Source organism: Lathyrus oleraceus, chromosome 7 (assembly GCF_024323335.1).
Source record: "Lathyrus oleraceus cultivar Zhongwan6 chromosome 7, CAAS_Psat_ZW6_1.0, whole genome shotgun sequence".
Taxonomy (NCBI): domain Eukaryota; kingdom Viridiplantae; phylum Streptophyta; class Magnoliopsida; order Fabales; family Fabaceae; genus Lathyrus; species Lathyrus oleraceus.
Genome location: NC_066585.1, coordinates 6,771,353 through 6,794,766, shown reverse-complemented (window position 1 = coordinate 6,794,766; position 23,414 = coordinate 6,771,353). Strand labels below are relative to the sequence as shown.

The 23,414-nt window shown below is 35.0% G+C and overlaps 1 protein-coding gene across 2 annotated transcripts; it reads right to left on the bottom strand.

Annotated features, from left to right (window-relative positions):
* Positions 1-681: 681 nt before the first annotated feature.
* On the bottom strand, positions 682-6,039 carry LOC127108184 (vacuolar fusion protein CCZ1 homolog B). Of its 2 annotated transcripts, XM_051045609.1 has the most exons (10): positions 5,709-6,039; positions 5,520-5,613; positions 4,656-4,839; positions 4,526-4,564; positions 4,308-4,417; positions 3,500-3,595; positions 2,949-3,407; positions 1,670-1,825; positions 1,232-1,461; positions 682-924 (listed from the first exon to the last, which is right to left on the bottom strand). In XM_051045609.1, exons 1-10 carry the CDS (start codon positions 5,882-5,884, stop codon positions 894-896), a joined length of 1,575 nt encoding a protein of 524 aa, XP_050901566.1. In that variant the 5' UTR covers positions 5,885-6,039; the 3' UTR covers positions 682-893. The 2 variants fall into 2 exon arrangements, with proteins under 2 accessions (XP_050901566.1, XP_050901567.1); XM_051045610.1 differs by lacking the exon at positions 4,526-4,564 and having other exon boundaries at positions 5,709-6,038.
* Positions 6,040-23,414: the final 17,375 nt, after the last annotated feature.

Genomic DNA, 23,414 nt, shown 5'->3' with positions numbered 1-23,414 from the left:
TAGAATGTTCAACCACATTGATTACTCCTTTACAAACCTAATGTATCTCAATTTTTTTTTCAACAATCAATAGTAAAAGCGAGAAAAAACTTAAAAAATAATATCATTATTAACAAATTTAATATTATCATTAATTTTTTAATTCCGACATAATTTTGTCAAGACAATCTTACACTCAAGGAAGGACGTGTAGTGTTCAATAGGCTTTAAGTTTTGTTTAGAAATCATGAAATAGTAGTTTTGAAAATTCAAAATTAACGTGACATATGTAAATCTTTTTCAAAGATCAAAACTCAATATATAATTGGAACCCTATATGTTCCTCAACATGAAAACAGTTCATCCAGGTGAATATACATGACATTTGGTAACTGAAATTAACATCGTTTAGCGATATAAAAGTTAAAACAAATATGAAGTTGACCACTTGTGGCGGCAGCAGCCGAGATGAATTAGCCATTTGTAGATACTTGATAAAAAAATTCTTTGAGATTAGGAAATTAAATTGATTTAACAACTCAATTTTCTAACACTCTTTTAGTATTTGTTAAAATTCATATGCATTCCATTCATATGAATTTTAACTGATAAAAAAAAGTGTGCAGGAAAGTATGTGTTAAAGGGTGTGGCTAACACTTAGTAAGTTACTCTCTAATTGAATTTTTTTTTCTTCTTACTGTTAACAGTTTGATTTGGCAGAGCCTTTTAAATTTAATAAGTAAAACTTACACTTAATATACAGAAAGATGTACACAGTAAATTTTTTTCTTACTTTCTAAAAATTTACAGGTCAGAAAATTCAATAGTGGAAAACTTTTCGACCTTATTAGGGAAAACAAGGTCTCAAAACCGCTAAGCTTCATATTCCTCCATTTGCACATACTGGGGTTTCCTTAATCCAGTGAAAAAGTTCCATCACAATACCTGAAAAATATTCAAACAAACAAAAATTACAACTTGTGTTTTCTAAATTTTATTGTCCAATTCTGTTAAAGTGAGAGGAGGTTCGCAGACCCAAAAGCTCAAAGAAACAAGATTCAGTAGGAAATTGTTGAAATAACAAACAATTCGAACCACAAACAACTCATAAATTGCAGATAGTGTCAAACAGGTAAATTGGTTATTAAGTTGAAATCTGGAAAATCATAACAATTTCTACTTTTATGTGTGTCGGACTCGTTGTAAGTAGGAATGTAAGACAACAATTAATGATAGGAAACCAATAGAGTACCTGTTACTAAACTTCTCAACAGCATCTGACGCATATAGAAGGGTTTCATTGGCTTTCTCTAGAACCATGTAAAGCTCCTTCCCTCTTGTAACTCGAGAAATAACCCAGGCATTATTTTTTGCTCTTATGCAAACCTCTAGATCTTTCTCACAATTGTTTTCATCTAGTTTTGCTCGACTCTTCTCCAACTCAACCTCCTGCCTAAGCTTATTCATAGCAAGTAAGGACTCCTGTACCAGGTTTAACAATCAAAGTTTAAACTGTTTTCAACTTTCAAGTTAGTTGCTTTGCAGAAAATGAGAGCACTAATGGCGAGAAAATTTTACAGTGCCAACCACCAAGCAGTTCCGTTAGATTTTTGATCCCTAGAGTTTGAGTAAAGTTGAACTTTGAATAACAAATCTTTCAATTTATAACATGTCAAAATACAACATCTACCTTAGTTAAAGTTGTAACTTTTGTTGCTGGAGAAGCTCTGGATACATTTCTATCACCATCCACTAATAAATAGCGGTATCCACCGACATGATATGCGTTCTCACCACCCCATCCTTTGGATAGTTTCTCTTCAATTTTCAATATCTTAAGTGATGCCTGATGTATTCATTCAGCAGAGAAAAGTAGGTGTTCAGATAAAAAGATACATTCAATATCACCAAATGTGTTAAAAAGACAACCATTTACCGGTTGTCCACAGCTTCAACATGACACATACTTTATTAGAGGATGATAATGCAAGAGGGCACAAAGTTCCATCAGTATTATTATAAACAAGGTTCTCGAAAACCCTTATCAGAAAACAAGGTTCTCATAAACACGCTTCCTCTTATATACTTTCAGATATCACAATCATGCTCAAAAAGCAACACTCGGCAAAACGGGAAAAAAGCAAAATAATATGCACTGCTTACACTGACAAAACAAATATTACTATTGTAATTCAAACAAATCATAATAAAACTAAAATGAAATCAATAAAATAACACAAGACAAACAAACAGTTAACAAAAACATCCAAAGAAAATAGTAAGGCCGTTCTCTGTTTCAATGGTACGCGGTAAAAGAAAAGGAAATGAGAAAGTAAAGTTGTTTGCTCTCCTGTATTTGCAAATTCTTTTCTGTGAAAGGGAACAGAACAGAAGGGAAAACAACTAGTCCCCAAAGGATATGTTTAAGCATTAGACCACACAATATAGGATCCTATTAGCTCAACGTATCACGCAAGGAGTTTGTTGAGATCCCAAATCGGCCAGAGATATGGTCAAATTAGTCCTTATAAGGTTCGGGCAATTTCATTGAATGAGTTAGCTTTTAGGGCTAAAGTTTGTCTAGCCCAAATTCTACGACAGTGTTAGAGTCTATCTTAGATGTATTGTCGAACCACCCGTATTTGTCCATGTTCAAGATGTCAAATCATAGGTCTGAGGGGTGTTGTTATTGAGCCACTCACAATTGTTTATGCTTTAGATGTTCAGTCCTAGGCATGAGGGATGTGTTGAGATTCCATATTGACTAAAGTAGTACTCACAAGGCTTGAGAAATTCTCACCCCACGAGCTACCTTTTGAGGTTGACTTAGGCCTAACCCAATGAGAGATACCAGACAAAATTTAACACAATGCAAGACACCCGATGTTTTGTTTCACTCTGAGCCAGTTCAGATTATGTGTATAAACTAAAATTCGTTAAGAAAAATATTCACTATAATAGAAACTAACATTTTCAAGAACTTGTTGCTTCACTGCCGACACACCTTGCTCCCCATTAGGTATGGAGGATATGGGAATAAGAAGCATCAAAGTAAGGCTTCTATGCTGATAAGCACAAAGATACATTCTCTCTCCGGTCTGCTGAAGTAAAACTGTTGGAGTGGCAAACACCCAAGTACCAACCTCTGCACCCCATAAATCAGTGACAAGATAACCATCTTTTCCCTTAGACCATTTTTCACTCTGCAAGGGTCTCACAACATGATAGTTGTTATCCTCCTCATGTGATGTATCAGATGATCCATAAAAACTTTCAGACATAGAGCTTGGATGGGTCACATTAGTCTCGGTGACAACATTAGATGTAACATTTCCTTTCCGTAAGTAGGACCATGAACTTGCTCCAGAAGATAAAGCATGCGGAGTCAACCTTAGCACAGCATATGTGAATAAGTTTATGGTGTCATCCTGACAAAAGAGTTAAAAGTCAAGGTTATGAGTGAGCAAACAACCTTACCAAGATAAAAAAAAATATTAATTGAACTTGAGCTAAACCATACAGGAGATAGTGTTGTAGACACCAAGAGGTCTTGAAATAAAATCAAAGAGTAGCAGGGAGTGTTTACAGCAGAAGATTCGAAAGCTCTGACAAGCGACTGCCAAAACAAGAAGTCAATAAAATGGAACTTCAGCAACAAATAAAAATCTATCAAAGGCTCAGGATGAGAAATAATATATATCTTTAGATAAGAACAATGGAAAAGTTTAAACACTTAATAATACGTGTAACAAATGTAAACCAAAAACCACATTTCATCATAATCAACTAGTTATCAGTGAGTAATTACAGCTTTCCCGTGACAGCTAATTATCGAACTCGTATAGTAGAGTGACTCACTAGACAACTTCCCGTTGATAAATTGAAATTAATATATTTGCATTATAAAGTGAACTCGTGAATGTTTGAAACTGATATTAGATAACTACAGAACTTTCTGTTCTTTGCAACGACTCATTAAGTTAAGTGAACTTAGAAAGACATCAAATCACCAACTGAGCCTCTCCGATCAGATTTCATGTAGTTGACTTGACTCCATAAAGAGCATTTTGTCTTCTGAAGATAACTTAAATACGCAAACATCATCTTCAATATACTGAAACTAAAATCCCTTAGAAAAATAAATGTAAACAGTACTCCTTAACTATAACCAGGAAAATAAGATGAAAAAGAGTAGAGCAGAAAGACAGAGATACAAAACATGATATTACCATCACCAGCACACACAACAGAAAACGTTCTAAGTTCTATTGCCCTGATTTTATATGACTTTTGTAGTTTTTCTTAGCACAACTCAAAATTTATCTAACCTGAACTTCAATTGCAGCTTCGCGAGTTATTGTCAGCATCTGCACAGTTCCGCGTTCCTTTAAGCAATCACGGAATGAAGGTAGGAGGAACTTTTTCCCAACAAGAAAATCTGCCCCAAAGAGAAAACTCATGAGAAAGGGATGAGACAACTCCTTCAGCATGAGTCAGATAGCACATATTCAAAGGAAACCATTCGATACAGCAACTTAACCATTACCACAGCAGCAATCATCCCACGGAGACCGCTTTATACACGCTGACAATTATGACTTACAATGAAATATTTTGAATCATAACTCTAGTGAAAAAATATCATGAAATAATAATTTCCCAAACATGTTGCTTACCGCGTAAATAATCCATGATAAAGGAATACAAATGTCGTCTGACAAGTCCTCCACCAGGTTCTTTCTCCAGCATAGCTCTTACAGATCCATGAAACATTACAAAAAGGGAGTGAATTTCCTTAAGAACCTTTCTCAATGCATCATCTCTCCATATAGGCTCCGAATCATTGCTTTTCGCCACCACCTACAAGGCAGTCAACAACTTCATATATATCACATAAAATTGCACAAATGTGAAGCAATGTCGCGACAACATCTATACTCAACAATTCAAGTTTTAAAAAAAAAGAATTCAACCAGGTCATAAGCTTATGAGCTTAAAAATGATGCATTGTTGACATAAAATAGTTTTACACCAACATACTTCAAGAATTCATCATGTTGTGTTGCCATGTAAGGGTATGTTTGGTTTCTATTTTGGAAGAGCCAAAAGCAATTCTAGGGTGTAGAATTGATTTTGACGTGTTTGATTCTAAAGTAGATTGATTATGTGTCTCAAATTGATTCTACTTGAAGCTAGGATTTATAGTTTTTGAGATTAAACACGAATTTTCCAGTGAAACTTACTGTTCACTTTTGCATGAATGTATCCAAACATAAATCACTCTATTTTCATCTCAGTTTTAATCATAATCAATTTTACAGAATACATTGCCTCAAAATCAATTTTCATCGCCGCAGAACTGCATTTTAAAATAACTGCAAATTGTTAAATTCTCACATTTTCACTATAAACTTATATACATATATATTTGTGTGAGGAAATAAAATGTGAGAGAATTTATGAAACATTGATCAACAAAATACATAATGGAAAGCAATAAATGAGGTTGATAAGGAGGAAGAGTGAAAGAAGTAACGAACCATAACCATCCAAATATCCGGTTCAGGTTCATGAAAAACATGAGAATGTCTTTCAGCTTCAATGGAGTCGCAAGCAGCTTCAGGAGAGAAAATTCTGCAATTGAAGCATAGAAAACAAAGGAATTAGCAAATATAGAATCGATTAAACTGAATTGAATAGTGGAATTGTGGTATTGTGAAATGCAAAACCTAGTGAAAGTGATGAGTCCTTCACTGAGACCGATAACGGAGAGTTGTTTGGAGAAAGGTAAACCGGAAGGGAAGAAGAACAAGATCTTGTCGAGTTCTTGACCTTCGTTTTGGCCTCTTCGCAAATCGAAGATGCATAGTTGAATCGATTCGTTTGAAGCTGAAGATAAACCCATTCCCCTTTTCGATTTTGATTTTGATTTTGATTTTGATTTTGATTTCAATAAACCTTTATTTGATCTAATTGTTCACTGTATCTGTGTGTTTTGATGTTTTCAACTTCCCTTCTTCACGCACGCACCCAACCCACTTTCCTCGTCTTTTTTTTATCGAAAAAATATAAATTATTTTCTCCCTTCTCATATAATTTGTTTAATTATGTGCAAATTTTTTATTTATAATGTAAGTTCATAACTATTAAACTCTTTTAATATTAAAAGACTTTAATTTAATTGATATGCACATGGCATGTCAAACTATTTATACTTATCATAAAATTCAAACGTTTTTAATAAAGTAAGGATTTTGAATGATTCATAGTTTGATACTCTAATTTTTTTTATCCCGACAATATATATAAATTTGTTTTATATTAAATATGAAAGAATGAAGTATAATAAAATACCTTTTATGAAGCTTATATAATTTTTTTAATTATACATTTAAAATAAAAATATAAGAAAAAATCAATCACTTAATAATTTATAAATGAATCACAAATATATAAGTTTTTTTAATTAATAAAGTAAGGATCTCTTTGTTTTATCTTTTAAAAAAATAGTTTTATTTTATTTTAAAAAATGGATATTACAGAATTTTTTTATATTTTTTTTAAATTAAAAATTTAATTTTGACATTCTATAACATGATGATCAAAACATGGTCGAAATCACAAATTTTTTAAATAGTTGTATTTTCAAAATGATTTTTATGAAACTATTTAAAATAATTTTAAAATTAAATGATTTTTTTAAAATTTTAATATCAAAATTTATTTTTAATAAAATGATGAGATATATAAAATAATTTTAAGAATAATTATTCAAATCAAATTTTCATTTAAAGTTTTTATAAAAAAAAATTATAAATTTTGTTTTACACAAAATTATAAAATCATTTAAAAAAAACAAAATAAACATTCTTAAAATTTCACATAATGTAATTACTTTAGATATTTTATGTGTATTTGGAGACCTTATGTTTCAATTATGGACTTTCTTAGAATTAGTGAGTTACTGATTATGGGTGATCGACTTATCGACTTAAGATGCAAACAAACATATGACTTAAGGTTCAAACGGACATATCCGTTCCACAAAAGTCATAAAAAGAAAATGGGTGGAATTGAGGTCTCATACTTAAAATTTTGATTTGTCTCCGCTAAAAATGAAGTTTGAGTGAATCAGCATATCCTAAAAATTACAAAAATGAAATTAAAGTTTGCGATCATATAAGTCCATAAAAGAATAAAAATGATATATTAAAGGGTGTGAATTTAAAATCTTGATCTGTCATAAAAAAATATGAACAAATTAAAAGGTACACTGGTCTACCGAACTTGTTTTATCATCCATAATAATTGTGACTATCTTAAATCTTAATTTTTACTTGTAAAAATCTTGAAATATTTAATTTATGATAATATGTTGAAAATACATGTGGCATGTTAATATAGAGATAAAAACTAGTCATGATGGGTCAGAGCACTTAAGAATACTATAAGCTCTTTGGGTCACTCTGAGAATGGAAACTCACTCCATTCTATCTAGCACAAAGTGGTCTTGGTCACTCCAGATACAAACACTAATATCAAGTTTTTATGAGTAATTGAGAAAGAGACGTCAATATTACACATAATTACCTGAATCATACATTTTTCATTGAGCTCTTGTATGATCTCGCGCTTCAATTACGTAAGAGACTCACATTTGTTACATGTTCCTCCATCATGCCAACAAATAGTAAGCTCGATCACATACTGTCAGCGTCAATTTTTCAATATTATTTCAGATGCAGCTATTTCACTCTTCCATTGACTATAAATCAAGACTGCTAAAAAGCATTTGATAGATTGAACTTCTACAAAATTGAGAAAACATTTCATGTCATTCAAATTTTGTTACATACTAGGTGATGATATCATCCAAGAACTTTTTTTGTTGCTAACATAGGATGTTATTCACACATTGCAAAATGGGCGGGTATTATCCTCAATTTCCATATCACACTGGGCACACGTAGTTGGACAATTTGTCCATTTATTAGTAGGTTAAACTCGAGTAGACACGCAATTTATAAAAAACCATCACAATTAATTTTTTACGCCTCAACAATTTAACACCCTAAACCCCCTAAACTTATGTGGTGTACGGACTTCGGTTCGGTGGTGAGCTCTGGTTCAAAAGTGGGGATTGAGAGCGAGTAGTTGATTTCAATAATATGCTCAGTGAAGCGTTGTTGATTCAGTAATGAGGATCAATGACAATTATGATGGGATTTGGTTCAGAAGAGGGGACCGGGAACGAGTATGAGCAAAAATTTGTAACATATCTCTAATGTCCAAATTGGAATAACATGCATGTAGAGTCGAGTAGTTGGTACATTTGCATACATACCTGCATGTATGATCGAGTAATCATTATGATTGTTTATTGATGTGAATAAGTGTGTGATTGAAGATTGTGATGAACATGTTACCCTTGCTATGTTTTGCACTATTAATATATTTGAGCGTATTCTCACCCCAGTGTGTTTGTTGTGATGTTTGTGTTCCTTAGAAGTGCAGATAATCAGGTTAAGGAGTAACTGCTTGAGCTAGAGCACTATGTTGAGGTATCTTTAGTTATTTATCATTCAAGATTTTAATGAAGTCGGTGTGATATGTAGCATTGGGACATGATATTTTGTATTTCATTGTTACATGTCTTATTTATTTCGGAGTTGTTAAACGATTTTGTTATTCATTTGTTGTTTAGACGTTATATGTAAAACTTTATTATTTTCGCTGCGTAATTCACATGATTATTATTTTTTGGGTTTTTTATGTTTGGTGAAACATGTGTGATACTTTAAGTTTTGAGTTTAAATTGGATTATTTTACTAAATATTGTGTCGGGGAATTAAGGTGTTACACCAGCAACCTCAACACTTCCAATCACAACTCTCACTATAACAGTTCCCTTTCCTTAATCATTTTTTCAAAACATATCACTACATATCTCACCTTGTACATGTACTCACACTCCCTCCCCTAATCAATTTACAAATTAATCACCTAAACAAGCTAATATTTTAGTTGCATCCACATACTTTAATGGCAATATGAACACACAAATTCCAAGTGTTAACCATTCTATAATCCTACCATTTAATCAAAGACATACCTCAATTTTACCTACACATTCAAGTACCAATATCATCACACGAATTCAATCCTTATTTTCAAATTCAAATGAGGTCGTCATTTTTCACCTACAATACACACCTCCCCTACCCCAACTCTTCAACCCCACTTAATACACCCATAAAATACTCATATCGTGACTACTAGAGCCAAGCATGGTATAGTTCAACCAAGACTTAATCTCACACCACTCATCACTAAACTTAAACCTACATCATACACGCCAACACTTAAAAATCCTAAGTGACACTCACCTGCACAAGACGAGTACACAACTTTACTCAATAATAATACACAAAATCTCACTTTCCTTCCAATAAACATAAGTGTCATTAGGTGTAAGTGTGACTTCAAGGTCAAGCAAAATCTATATGGCTACATTCTTAAATACAAACTTAGGGTTGTGGAAAATATATTTCATCAATAACTAGGGTTTCATTTTCAAGAGACATTTTCTCTTGTATTGAAACATGTTACAGTGAAAATTATGCCCACCCATAATATTTATAGACAATGGTGCATAACTCAATTGGATATGAATAACGCCTTCTTAAATTGTTTGCTTGAAGAAGAAGTATAAATGCAACAACCATTTGGATTTCTCAATTCATACACATTGCTTGTTTGCAAACCAAACAAATTCATTTATAGCTTAAAACGGACACCTTATGACTTGATTTGAAAGACTTGCTACTACCTTACACAATTTTGGCTTTCAAACAAACTAGACTCACTCTTTTAGCACAAGTAACCCTACCTCAAAAAATAATGTATCATGCATTTCAATCAGCCACATGTCTTATAAATAGAATGCCTATTATTACACTCGCCATTACCTCACCCTATTTTTCTTTATATAACAGTGTCCTAGATTATAAATTCCTCAAGATTTTTTGTTGTGATTTTTTATCCTAATCTAATACCATACAACCCTCACAAATTTTCCTATCACTCAAGAAAGTGTCTATTTTGAGGTTATTCTAATTACTGTAAAGGCAACAAATGTTTGGCCAGTGATTGGAGAATATACATCTCTAAGGATGTCATATTTAATGAATTTAAACTCCCATATTCTTCCATGTTTCCAACAACCTCAACTCTTCCAACAAGAACTCTTATTGTATCCTTTCCCTTTCCCTAATAATTTTTTCAAAACACACCACTACATATCTCACCTCATATAGGTACTCACACTCCCTCCCTTAATCAATCTACAAATCAATCACCTAAACAAGCTCATATTTTAGTTTCATCCACATACTTTAATGGAAATATTTGTAAGACCATAATTTTGACCCTAAGATCCCTCATGCCATCTCATAACTTGGCTTTAGCATTGAGATCACATCTTGGTATCCTCCTTGTAACGCCACAGACTGCTTTCAAGAATACTGACTAACCCCATAAACCAACACGTGTCTTTTCAGCATGTTTTGTCCTCACTCACATGTTTTTCGGGAAAGTTCCCAGAATGTCACTCATCCAAATACTACTCCAAGTCAAGCATGCTTAACTATGGAGTTCTTATTTGTTAGGCTACCTAAAAAAAGATGCATCTTCTTGGTATAGGTAGTACCAATTAATCCTTATAAGACTTCTTTCTACCATGCAGTCACATACCTGCACAGCCTCAAGATCCTTCTCATTATGATATGAATTCGTTTTTTTCCTAGAAGCTGCTAAGAGTGTCTCATTGTCATGCCTCGTGCACCGAAAACCACTCTCTTACCCTCGGGTGTAACATGTAACCACTCTCTGGCCTCAGCTATTACATGTCCACCAGCTTCCACATGGTTCGTCCCCGAACCACATCGTACTGGGAGAGGTATGGCTTTGATACCATTTGTAATGCCTTAAACTGCTTTCAAGAATACCGACTAACCCCACAAACCAACATGTGTCTTTTCAACATGTTTTTCCTCACTCACATGCTTTTCGGGAAACTTCCCAGAAGGTTGTAACACCCTTCTATACCCCAAACCATAATATGATATTTTAATTAGAAAACATAACCATAAGGGTGTCACACACATAAAACACATAACCTGTTCTGGAACATGGGTTACCACAGAAATAAATTCAAATCCACATATTTATACCTGGGATGTTACACGACATCCAACACATCTGATTTGTACTTGGGATGTTACACGACATCCAACACATCTGATTTGGGTCAAGTACTTGTATAATAAGACATTCAATACCTGTCCTCGCATGCTCACCCAAGAATTTACGGTATCATCGCAGCGGAATCACTAATAAACATACAACAATAATATCGTAACTCAAGACATTAAGTCTAATGAATTTCAACTTAATAGCATAATCAAAAGAGTCTGTAAATAAAATCAAAAGAACTTATAATCTCCAAAACACAAAAAGTTTGTAACATCGACAACAATGATACAAAATTCAAATCAAGCGTTTATCCCAACCCGATGTTACATGATCAGAGCAAGGAACCACTAAATAAAATAGATAAACTATGTAGGTCACTTCAAGAGTTATCCTTCCACTTACTTCAGTCAAAGTTACTTCTGAATATCTGCATGATGTCCATGTAAGGACAACATTCAAACAGAAAGGGGGTTAGAATACACTTCAATAATTAGCCATGGAAAAACAAAGATTAACTAACAATATCACACACTAATTACAACAATCATAAACATATCAAGTATTCTCATCCACACGTCATAACACAAAAATAATAATCACCAAATGCAACACAATGCATATGTACTTGACAACTGACTCAACATGCATGTGCTACCAAATTATGAACACTCAGGTTCATTTCACTCCTTGATCCCCACCATAGGATCGATTCCCTCTTGGAATCGGAGCACACAAAAATCGCTACCATCATCATAGGCAACGCTTCACTAATTCCTCAATAGAATTAGCTACTCGCACTTGATCCCCACCATAAGATCAAGGCTCACCAAAACTGGACCGGAGTCCGTACACCATGACGTATGAATTTCAACAACATACAATGTCACAAATTATCACCAAAATAATCACCCAAAATTTTCACCAAATCATCATCCAAAATTATAACTCGATAGAGTTCCCAAGGAACTCTAAAACAACTCTAAAATGTTCAACATGTTATACGAACAACTATTGCACATAAAGATGACTCTTATGGACTCAATCATCAAGTCTAATAAAATTGAATAAATAAATTTAGTTGGCCAAATAATCAAATTGTTTATCTCTAACTCAAAATTCAAAAAAAATAAATATAATATTAATAATATTAAACTATTATTATTATTATTAAGTAACTAAAATATTATATACATATATCTATTTAACTGGAAAGCAACTTATGTTTTTTCTTTATAAATCCATTGTACTATACTCGGAATGAAATGTTACACGTTACTGTATTCTTACTATTAAGTTCATGGAAATATAAAGCCACGAAAATACCTTTCATATATATAACTCATGTTCGTATAACTGAACGTAACTTGAAATATCATTTATATATTAACCATCCTTATCTATTGATATATTATAATAATATTACACTACGAACAAGGTGAAGCACGTTACAGTATCCATAACAATGAAGGTGATTATAGTATCAACGTGTATATCTAATAATATGCACACTACAGTAGAAATATATATATATATATAATATGTAAATGAATCAACATATATTATTATTTAATTTCAATTTCAGCAATTCAATTTTTTTGACAAGAAATAATCCTTATTGGAGGTTAAGGGAATCTCTCTATCCTCTCATGATTTAGCACCCATTAGATAAATAGTTTTCTCCCCCCTTACCTTGATTTTCCAGCAAAAACGACGACAGCTTTTAAGAAATTCTTCTCTCCAACCCTAACTCTCCCTCTTTGCCTCTTTTGCTCCGCCTCTCCAAAAATACGTACCGATTCTTTTAGGTTCTTCCAAATCCTATTTTATTCCAAAAACCTATTTCCTTCTAATTAGGTTTTTCCCTTCTTATCCTACATATTTTCCTTAATTCCAACCTTGCCCTCAACTTTTCTACATGTTTTATTTTCTTATTATTTTATTAATAAATCTAATATTCCTTATTTTTCTATCACCCATGTTATTTTTAATTATTCACCTCATAATTCTATTTTTTTTCTTACTTAAATAAAAATACTATATATTCTAATAATTAGTTAAAACTCCATTAATTTCTAAAAAGTATGAAAAACTCTTACTCTCTCTATACCTCTACTTCAAGGATACTTACCCCCACAATCACACAATAATTAATTTAAAACATCAATTAATCAAATAAAAATCTAAATAATTCAAATTAATTAATTAATTGAATTCGGGGTGTTACAAAGGTCACCCATCCAAATACTACTCCAAGTCAAGCACACTTAACTATGGAGTTCTTATTTGTTAGGCTACCGAAAATAAGATCTATCTTCTTTTAGTTAGCCTAATAGATAAGAACTCTATAGTTAAGCTTGCTTGACTTGGAGCAGTATTTGGATGAGTGATCTTTTGGGAAGTTTCCCGACAAACGTGTGAGTGAGGATAAAACATGTTGAAAAGACTCGTGTTGATTTATGGGGTCAGTCGGTAATCCTGAAAGCAGTTTGGGGCATTATACTCCTCACCTATCATTCATTGGATTTATATTGAGAGATATCACCAAGAATTTGTGATTGTATCATACTTTATTTCCCTTGTTTACTAACCAAAATACAAAAATATATACATATATGCGTAACTTTGTTTTTTTTGTAGGTACTGTGTATGTCCACGTGTGCCTCATCAAGCTCACAACTAGGGTTTGAGACCCTCAATGCAAGGAATCAAACAACCAAAGGTCCACATTGGTTCTAAGCATCATATATGGATCCCCGTGTTCTTTATTTTTCATTTTTGATCAAGAATTCATCAAGAGTTTGAAGCTTGTTTGTCAAGGAAGCCCTATTTCATTTGGGTATCTTGTGTATCTTCCTCAACAAGTTTCGTCAACATGTAGTTTCCAAAACATCCATCACATTGCATGAAATTTGAATATATGATCACTTGCTTATTCATGAAGATTTTGGAGGGAAAATCATAGTGCATCATGGGAACTTTTTGTCATTGCCAATGTGTTTAAAAAATGATTTTGAGTGATTTTGATCAAGCACATGGCACTGTTCACGTCCATTTACTACATGCACCATGCAAATTTTCAATTTTTGCCATGCACCATTATTTTGCTAATTCCTAATTAACTTTGCTTAATTTTAATTAAAATAGGATTAACACATGGTATATATACATAATTATAACAAAATTTGGAGAGGTTAATCACAATTCACCATTTTTAGATCTAAGAATTTTTTCCCTCCAAAATTTTCTTTCAATCTTAATTCAAATTTTTCTCACATAAACCTTGAATCTTCTTCCATATTCTGGTTCTCTAGTGTTGATTTAGCAGAGATCAAACCTTGGATCATCAAGTTTGGACCAAAATTGTGCATGTGAAGCTCAAGAACATAACCATGGCATTTGAGATTTAATCAAGATCTACATGTTTCCAAGCCTCAATTTCATCATCAAACTTCATAACAAGTGATTTGGAGTGGATTTGCATGCTTGCTTGGCCTTGGATCTGCAGAATTCGCCAACTGTTCTTCAAGAGGTCACATTTTTGATCCTCTTAATTCTCTGTTTTATGTACATAATCTTGTAGATCTTGTTGTGGTAAGAATTCTGATATAAATTTTGTGGAATTTGGATGAAAATTGAGGAGATATGATGATTTCAAGTTTAGATCTAGAAACTTCTTTGCTTCGATTCAGAAAATCCATGGAGATTTAGGCTTAGATAATATGATATTTGAATTCTACATTGAAAGAGCTTTCCAACGATATATAATTTGTAAAATTCTGAGAAAATCTGGAAATTCTGGAAAAAGCTTGCATGAATATTCATGGTGTTCATCTTCATCTTCATGAAGAAGATGAAGATCTTCATCTCTGGTTCGCTAGGGTTCTAGCATGAAGAACACGCGCCCAGGCCTGTTTAATCCATGGTCCTCACTTCGATTCCTGCTTCAAGCGTTTTTTGGAATTTATTTTTCACTTTTGCCATGCTATGCCATTTTTATTTCACATTTTTTCATCAACTTGTAAAAATTATAATAAATTGAAAAATGCTCCAAATCACTCCCAATTTTTTGCAAAATGATCCTTAGAATGTATAGTCTTTTATGATCATGAATTTGGAAGTTGTGCATGGCTGGAATTTTATTTGCTCTAGGTTGATTGATCATGTGTGTATGTATGACCTTGCTTGGTTCAAACTATCATGAAATGCTTGTTTTTAATCCAATGGACTTGAAATTTTACATTCTGATTCTAGACACATTGATGGATGTTTTAGGCTTGGTTTGGTATTTTTCTCATGTACCAATTCTGTTTTATGCTTGTGTTTGCATGGTGTGATAATTTGTGTCACACAATTTGATGATCAACTTGTGCAATTTGATTCCCATGCCAAATGACCTCTAATGCTTCTGATTTTTTGTGTGATGATCATGTTAGATGTGTTGAATGTTCATGATTTTTTCCAGAATTATTTGAATCATTTCTGTTTTGATTGGGAATTTTCATTCATAATGATCAAATGTGTGCTTTAAATTGGTCATTGACTTCTCTTGCCTACCGAATGGACTTGCTTATTGATTTTGGTCTGGTCCTTTTTAGGACTTGTTCTTGATTGGTTAAATATGATTCATGTTGAGTTTGAGCTTCTGTTTTGGATTTTTGATCCACTTTTGACCCTAGGCTTTGACCTAGTGGTTTGTTACTTACATTTCAGTTGTGATTTCAGGTTCAAGTGTGCATCTACATGGTTGATGTTGCTCCTTCATTTGAGCTTGATCATTTGTTATTGTTGGCTAAAATTGGTTTGTTTTGTAGGCTTTGAGGACAATTCACTTGTGTTTATGGCTTGTGTGTTGCATATTGGATTTGTCTGTCTGTTTGAATATTGACTGTTGATTGTTTGTCTGGATTTTGTACTGATTGGTTTAGATGTTTCCACAGGTACCTAAGTTGCTTTAAGTTCATTTGAACTTTGCTTTGCTTGCTTGTGGTTGGCATACCACTGAGGTATAATCCCTTGATCTTCATGTAGTCTGGAAGACCTGTCATGTTACTTTGGCAGGCACTTGTCTGAAGCCCTCCTTAAGAGGCAATGTTTGTGGATGTTTAATTTTGTGCCAAGCAGGTAAAGTCCTCTTAAGAGGAAATTGGCAGATAAAAGGGATGTGCAATCCATCCCCTGCTATTCAGTTGTGTCATTCACTTTGCTCACACCATGTGTTGATGCATTGTGAATAAGAACCCAAAATCTTGTTGTGTCAGTCATTTGTGGAGAAGAGTTCCTACATTCTGAACTCCCACACTTTCTATTTGATTGAAGCTCTCCCAGGCCAGGGATAAGAGCTATGAGGCATAACCCTCATCTCCAATTCATCTGCTTCACCCTAACTCTCAATGTTAGGGTTAAGAGCTCAAAACACCCCATTCCAGTTGGCTTGTTTCTACAGCCTAGCCTTGTATGAGCCATTTGTTTGCATATAGTGTGTGTGCTTGCTTTATTGTGCTTATATTTGCTTGATTGTGCTGTTTAGGCTAGCTTGCTTCCTGTGCAAGTTAGGATAAAGACTTCAACATAGGGATCATATGCATGACAACTTCTAGGCTCGAGTCGTAGTCTCCCTAGTAGCTTGTTATCTCCCTTGTCTCTGGTTAGGTTAGAAGTTCTTTCCATGTTTAGGGGAACTACGTCGCCCTGATCCTCATACCAGATGAGGTACGTAGGCAGGAAATGAGCAGATCTCTCCGGGCGCCCTTTTTCTTTTTTTACCCTTTGTGTTGTGTTGGAGTCCGACATAAGTCTAGCGATTGGAAGTTGGTTTCCTGTGTTTGCTTCTTTGTTTGGAGTCTGACGTAAGCCCAGCGATTGGCAGTTGGTTTCCTGTGTGTGTTTTGTTGGTTCGGAGTCTGATGTAAGTCCAGCGATTGGCATTCGGTTTCCATGTTTGCCTGTTTGTGTGGAGTCTGACGTAAGTCCAGCGATTGGCAGTCGGTTTCCTATTTGTGTTTTGTTTGGCGTGCGTTAGCCGAGCTACGAGTGCTCTGATTCTTCTCTGGTTAGAGAAGATACGTATGCATAGGATGCGATGTCCTAGCGAGCACACTTTCCCCTGTCCCCGAACTACGTTGACTCTGATGTCTGTGTCTGACAGACTACGTGGGCCCAGGATGCGATATCCTGCCGAGTCCCCTTCTTCCGTCTTTTCTGTGTCCCCTTCCAGTGTGTGTGCAGTTTGTGAGCAGTCTTTTAGCAACCTTTCTTCTATTCTTTTTTAGCGTGGATCCCGTCGAGTACGGCGGATGCGTAGGGGTGCTAATACTTTCCCTTCGCATAACCGACTCCCGATCCTTGCATCTCCGGTCGTAAGACCATTTCCTTTCCAGGTTTACTTCGAGCGTTTCCTTTCCCTCTTTTGGGATAAATAACGCACGGTGGCGGCTCTGTTGTTTTGTTTTTCCCGCCGGTTGTTTTTCGCGGATGCGACAAATTGGACATTAATTTAATCAATACCATTGGATTTAGGGGGTTGATGAAGTTTGAACTTCATCCCTCAATATGAATTGATGGTATTAATCAAGTGAGGTCCATCCCTTGATCAATTTGGGATCTCTTTCACTTCACCTCTTCACTTTCACCTCTCTTCCTCCCCAATCCTCTCATGGCCAATGATTTCTCTTAGATCAAAATGCTAGTTGACTCATCAATGACCTTGTATCAGATGAATCAACATGAGCTTGATTGAGATATGTTCATCTCCTTTTTTGTGGTATGCTTTAGGAGCTTGATCTTGATTCCTTGTATCTAGCATGCATTAACACTAATATTATTTTTGTCCGGCCTCACATAAATGTGACTTCTACATAAGTCAAATTACAATTGCTTAACATAACACTAAATTTGTCCCAAAAAGCAAAACATTTTTGTAAGTGAGATTGTAAGTCTCCCATTCCTCATGGTATTATGTGAATATTTTGCATCTTTTCCATTTGTGAGAGCTAGTGGCATACTTGTTAATTTATCCAAGTTGAAGCCCTTCTCATGAATGATGTATAGGTTCATATCTTCATGCTTGTGAGTGGATGGTTGAGTGTTCTCCAAAAAATGATTTAAACAATTTTTCTTCCTTCACTAACATTTCTTTGTTGATTTTATTTTTATGTCATTTACTTTAATCCAATTTAAATTCTTGCACTTTTATCATTCATTGTCATTTACATTCATGCAATTTGTTTATGTTTCAGTCATTTTCACTTTGCTCACTTGAGCCATATTTTGTGCTTGTATTATACTTGTGCTTGTGATCTTGTCTTGTTTGTGGTCTTAGGACCTTAAAACACTTAATAAAAACAAAAACCCTAAAAAAATACATTATTAGACTGTTGGACCTCTGTCTTTGATTTGATTTAAACTATGGACTTAGAGTAGGCAATATCTCTGAGCTTTGGAAAAACTTGGTCAATGCCATTATTTGAGACCTTTTATTGCCCAATGTCATTCATCTGATACAAGCTAGAGCAACTCCTTTGGTTTATTTGTTGCAATCTTTCTCTGTGTTTGAACTGTTATTTTGATCTTATTGATATTATTTGATGGTTTCTCTTTGAGTATCTTTCAAGGAATCTTTCATCTGATACATCTAAAGTGAAATTCTGGTATCAGATATAAGATGTCGAAGGTAATGTCACGACACTAATATCTGGTAATACACAATGGATAAACAAAAACAGAATGCTAAAGCAAATAACACAAGCAATTGTTAACCCAGTTCGATGCAACTCACCTACGTCTAGGGGCTACCAAGCCAGGAAGGAAATTCACTAAAATAGAATTAGTTCAAAGACTCTCCGTACACTTCAACAAGTTACAGTCTTTATCACCTAATCTCTACCCGTGCAACTTCTACCTAAGCACTCTTAGATATGAGAACCCACTCACTTCCCTTACAATCACACACCAGTGATTTTAAACAACAATCCCTTGTGAAAAGAAAATACTTTTCAATTACACACTCTTGATTTTACTTCACAGTTTCAATCAAGAAGACACACTCTTGATCTTGCTTCACAACTTTGATCAAGAAGACACACTCTTGATCTTGCTTCATAGCTTTGATCAAGAAGACACACACTCTTGCTTAACAGCTTTAGAGTGACAAATTACAACCACAAATCAGTCCAATTCAATCATCAATGGATGACTTGAATGACTTACAAGTCTTACGACTAAACAGACACAAACCCTAGCTCTCTCTCTGTATTTCGCTCAGTCTTGGTTGTGTGTACAAACAGGTTTTCTAAGTCCCTTTTTATAGAAGCATTGGACATCTTGAAAACCCTAAATATATTTTCCAATCAAATCTTTTTATAACAGCTGTATAGATCTCCTTGGAAAATAAGTAAACCAGGTTGTAATCCATGATTGAATGCGCTAGCTAGCCATATCTTCAATCATACAAAGATTGCCATTAATTGTGCAATCACAAAACACCAGACATTCATACTGAATGTTCTGTGTACAGGATGTCATGATATCGGGTCTGACATCCTGGAAAAATCCTGCATAATCCAATAATTCCTTTTATAATTTCCAGCAGGTACAGCCATATCAGATGTCATGACATTGTGTATGTCATCTGAAACAATCCTGCATGAACATGTCTTTCATTTAAGCTCCAGCAGGTACATCCAATATCAGAGGCCATGGCATTGAATGTGGCATTCTGAAACAATCTTGCATGCACATGTTCTTGAACTCCAACAGGTACATAGTGTCGCATCCGCGAAAAACAACCGGCGGGCTGAAACAAAAACAACACAGAGCCGCCACTGCGCGTTATTTATCCCAAAAGAGGGAAAGGAAACGCTCAGAGTAAACCTGGAAAAAGCAAGGTCTCGCGACCAAAGAGAAAGGGTACGGGAGTCGGTTACGCAAGGGGAAGGTATTAGCACCCCTCACGTCCGTCGTACTCGACGGGATCCACGCTCTAAGAAAAGAAAAGGTTGCTAAACAAACATCACACACACACTCACCGAAGACAACACAAGTGGGGTTAAGAGGAAGAGAGCTCGATAGGACATCGCATCCTATGCCTACGTATCTCGTCTGGAACGAGAATCAGAGCTGCCGTAGTTCGGCTCACGCACGCCAAACAAGACACACACAAACACAGGCAAACTTGGAACCCGAATGCCAATCGCTGGACTTACATCGGCTTCCGAACCAAAACACACGCACACTGGAACCCGAATGCCACTCGATGGACTTACATCAGCATCCAAGCACACAACAACCAACAAGTTAATAGGGAGTCGGGAACTCAAGCCTATAACTGTCAAGCACACACACAAAAAGAAAGAAAAGTGCCCGGAGAGACCTCGCACGGTCTCCTACCTACGTACCTCATCTGGTATGAGGATCAGGGCGACGTAGTTCCCCTGAAAGGGAAAGAAATTCTAGCCAGAAACCAAGGGGAGACACACTACCAGGGAGCTGTACTCGAGCCTAGTGTTATCATGCATCATTGCCTTATGTTGTGGTTTCTACCTACTTGCACAACAGCAAGCTAATCCTAACCAGGAAAAACAAGCATGCAAACATCAATCAAAATAAAACAAGCATTTCACATAGCACACACTATATCCAGTCAAGTGAGGCTCAAACAAGGGTGGACTGCCGAGGCAAGTCATCTGTACAAGGTAGTATTCGCTCTTAACCCTGACATTGAGAGTCAGGGTGAAGCAGATGAAAGGTGAGTAAAGATTAGACTTCACAGCTCTTATCCCTGTCCAGGGAGAGCTTCAGACAAAGGAGCGTGGGTCCAGAATGGAGGGACCCTTCTACGCTCAAAGACTCTGACACAACTGTACAAAGTACAAGATCTTGGGTTTGTGTCCCAATGCATTAACACAGTGGTGTGAGCAGAGGGACGACTCAACAGAATAACGGGGGATAGATTGCATATCCCTTGGGTTCCGCTATTGCCTCATAGAGGTCTTTACCTGCTTGGCACAAAAGTAAACAATCACAAACATCGCCTCTTAAGGAGGACTTCAGACAGTTGCCTGGCCAGGTAACAGGCCAGGTCTTCCAGACTACATGGAGACAAGAGAGTCTACCTCAACTGGTTAAAAAAACCAAGCAGCAGCAAGCAAGTTCTTAAAGAACTAAAGCGACCTAATGTACCTGAAATCAATCAAGTATCATCAGTACTCAGACAAATCAACAGTAAACAGCAAAAGTCAATCTATACAGACAACACAAGTTAATGCACATAAGTGCAAGCCATGAGCTCAAGCTCAAGCATCAAATCCTACAACACAAAATCAATGTTAGTTGACAACATCAAACAAACTCAATTTATAACTTGCATTGTTCTCCTTATGCCTTTTGCATTTCAACCTGAAAATCCAAACCAAATGTGAGAATCTAGACCACTAGGCCAAGCCTAGGGTCCAAAGGAGATAAAAAAAATCAAAACAGCAAGTGAAATTTATCCAAAATCACATTCAACCAATTTAGAAACAAATTCAATTGGTCTCATGCTCATACCATTCACCATTATCATTTTATGCACAATTTAACATCAAACATGCAATTTGCAACTTCAAAAGACCAAACAGAACTATCTCAACCAAAAGCATACCAAAACAATTCAATTAATTCCACAAAAATTCACACCTAAACAGGACACATTCAATGTATAGCATGTCAATTTTCAGCTCAATTGGACAAAAGGAAGTAGGTCAATGAAAATCATAAAGTTCAGACAAGTTCAAACAAGTCAACACATGGTATCCAAACAAACATCAACTTCCAAAAATCACAAAACAGTGACAACAATTGAGAAATGAATGGGATCAAAACCACAATGTCCTATAATGTGTCTACAATCCTCATACCAAATTTCATCTTCATCCAATACACTATGAGAATTTCACAAACAAAATACCAACATGTGTCACACAATGTTACCAAATGAGCACACAGGGAAGAAAATATTCAATCAATTAGAAAATGCAACCAAAAATTCCAGAAAAAAACTCATGTGATCTCAACATTCATATGTTCATTCCTGCAAAATTTCAGCTCAAATCAACATCCCTAAGCATTTTAAATAAAATCATGAAGTTAACCTAGCTTGGTGTGACACAAATTGTCACACCTCTAATCAAAAAATCATATCCCTTCAACCAAGTGTCCAAAAATCATAAACTCTACATGAAAATCACCATCAAGATATCCAGAACACGCATAAAAAATTTCATCCATTTCTTTGAAGGCATCATCATTTCATGAAGGATTTGGCATGGTATGTACAAAATGAACACATTGAAGCAAACCCTAGGCCAATTAATTTTCTACACGTGCAAAAAATCCACAAAAATCATGATTAAATTCTACACATCATCAGAAGTATTATGCAAAAAATCTCACCAAAATTGGATAAAAAATGAGTGAGTTATGAATTTCTAAAGATCATGCATCAAAATGCAAAATGAAATGAAAAAAGAAATGAAATAAAATAAATAATTATTGAATCAGTGGCATTTTTGTAATATTTAAATGCCAGGCCAAAACGGCGTAGTTTCAAATAGAAGCCAGGGCGCGCTCTGATTGGATATCGCTGGTGGGAAACATGAATTTGAACTCAGGCAAGGGAACGCGAAGATCAAACAGGCGCTGGAAAAGGTTATTCATCATCTTCTTCGAGCCAACTCCAGAAAAATCGAAAACACACAAACCTCAACCAAATGCAACAAATCATACATCATCGTGACCGTCTTTCAACAAGGATTAAGGATATGGCATTGATTTAACCTAACTCTAAGCATAGCGACGGGATCGAGTGAAAAAAGAATCACATCCAAACATTCAAACTCAGATTTCTCATCCAATACTCAATCAAATTAAAAACTATAAGCATCATGAAGATCTACATTGCAAGGCCTACAAAACGCATATAACAATTCAAGCAATGGTGAAATTCGAATTTGCACCTTGTGAATGAAGCAGATGAGGATCTTTGAGTTTCCGCGCGTGAAAGGTCCAAACAGGTGATGCTTAATGTTCAAGAAGATGTTTGGAAAAGGTTCCTTAGCTCCAGCATGCTCCAGGTGCGAGAATTCTCAAAACTCCATTGATGTGCAAGCTATGAACAGTTGAGATTCTTGAAGGTTCTTGCATGGATT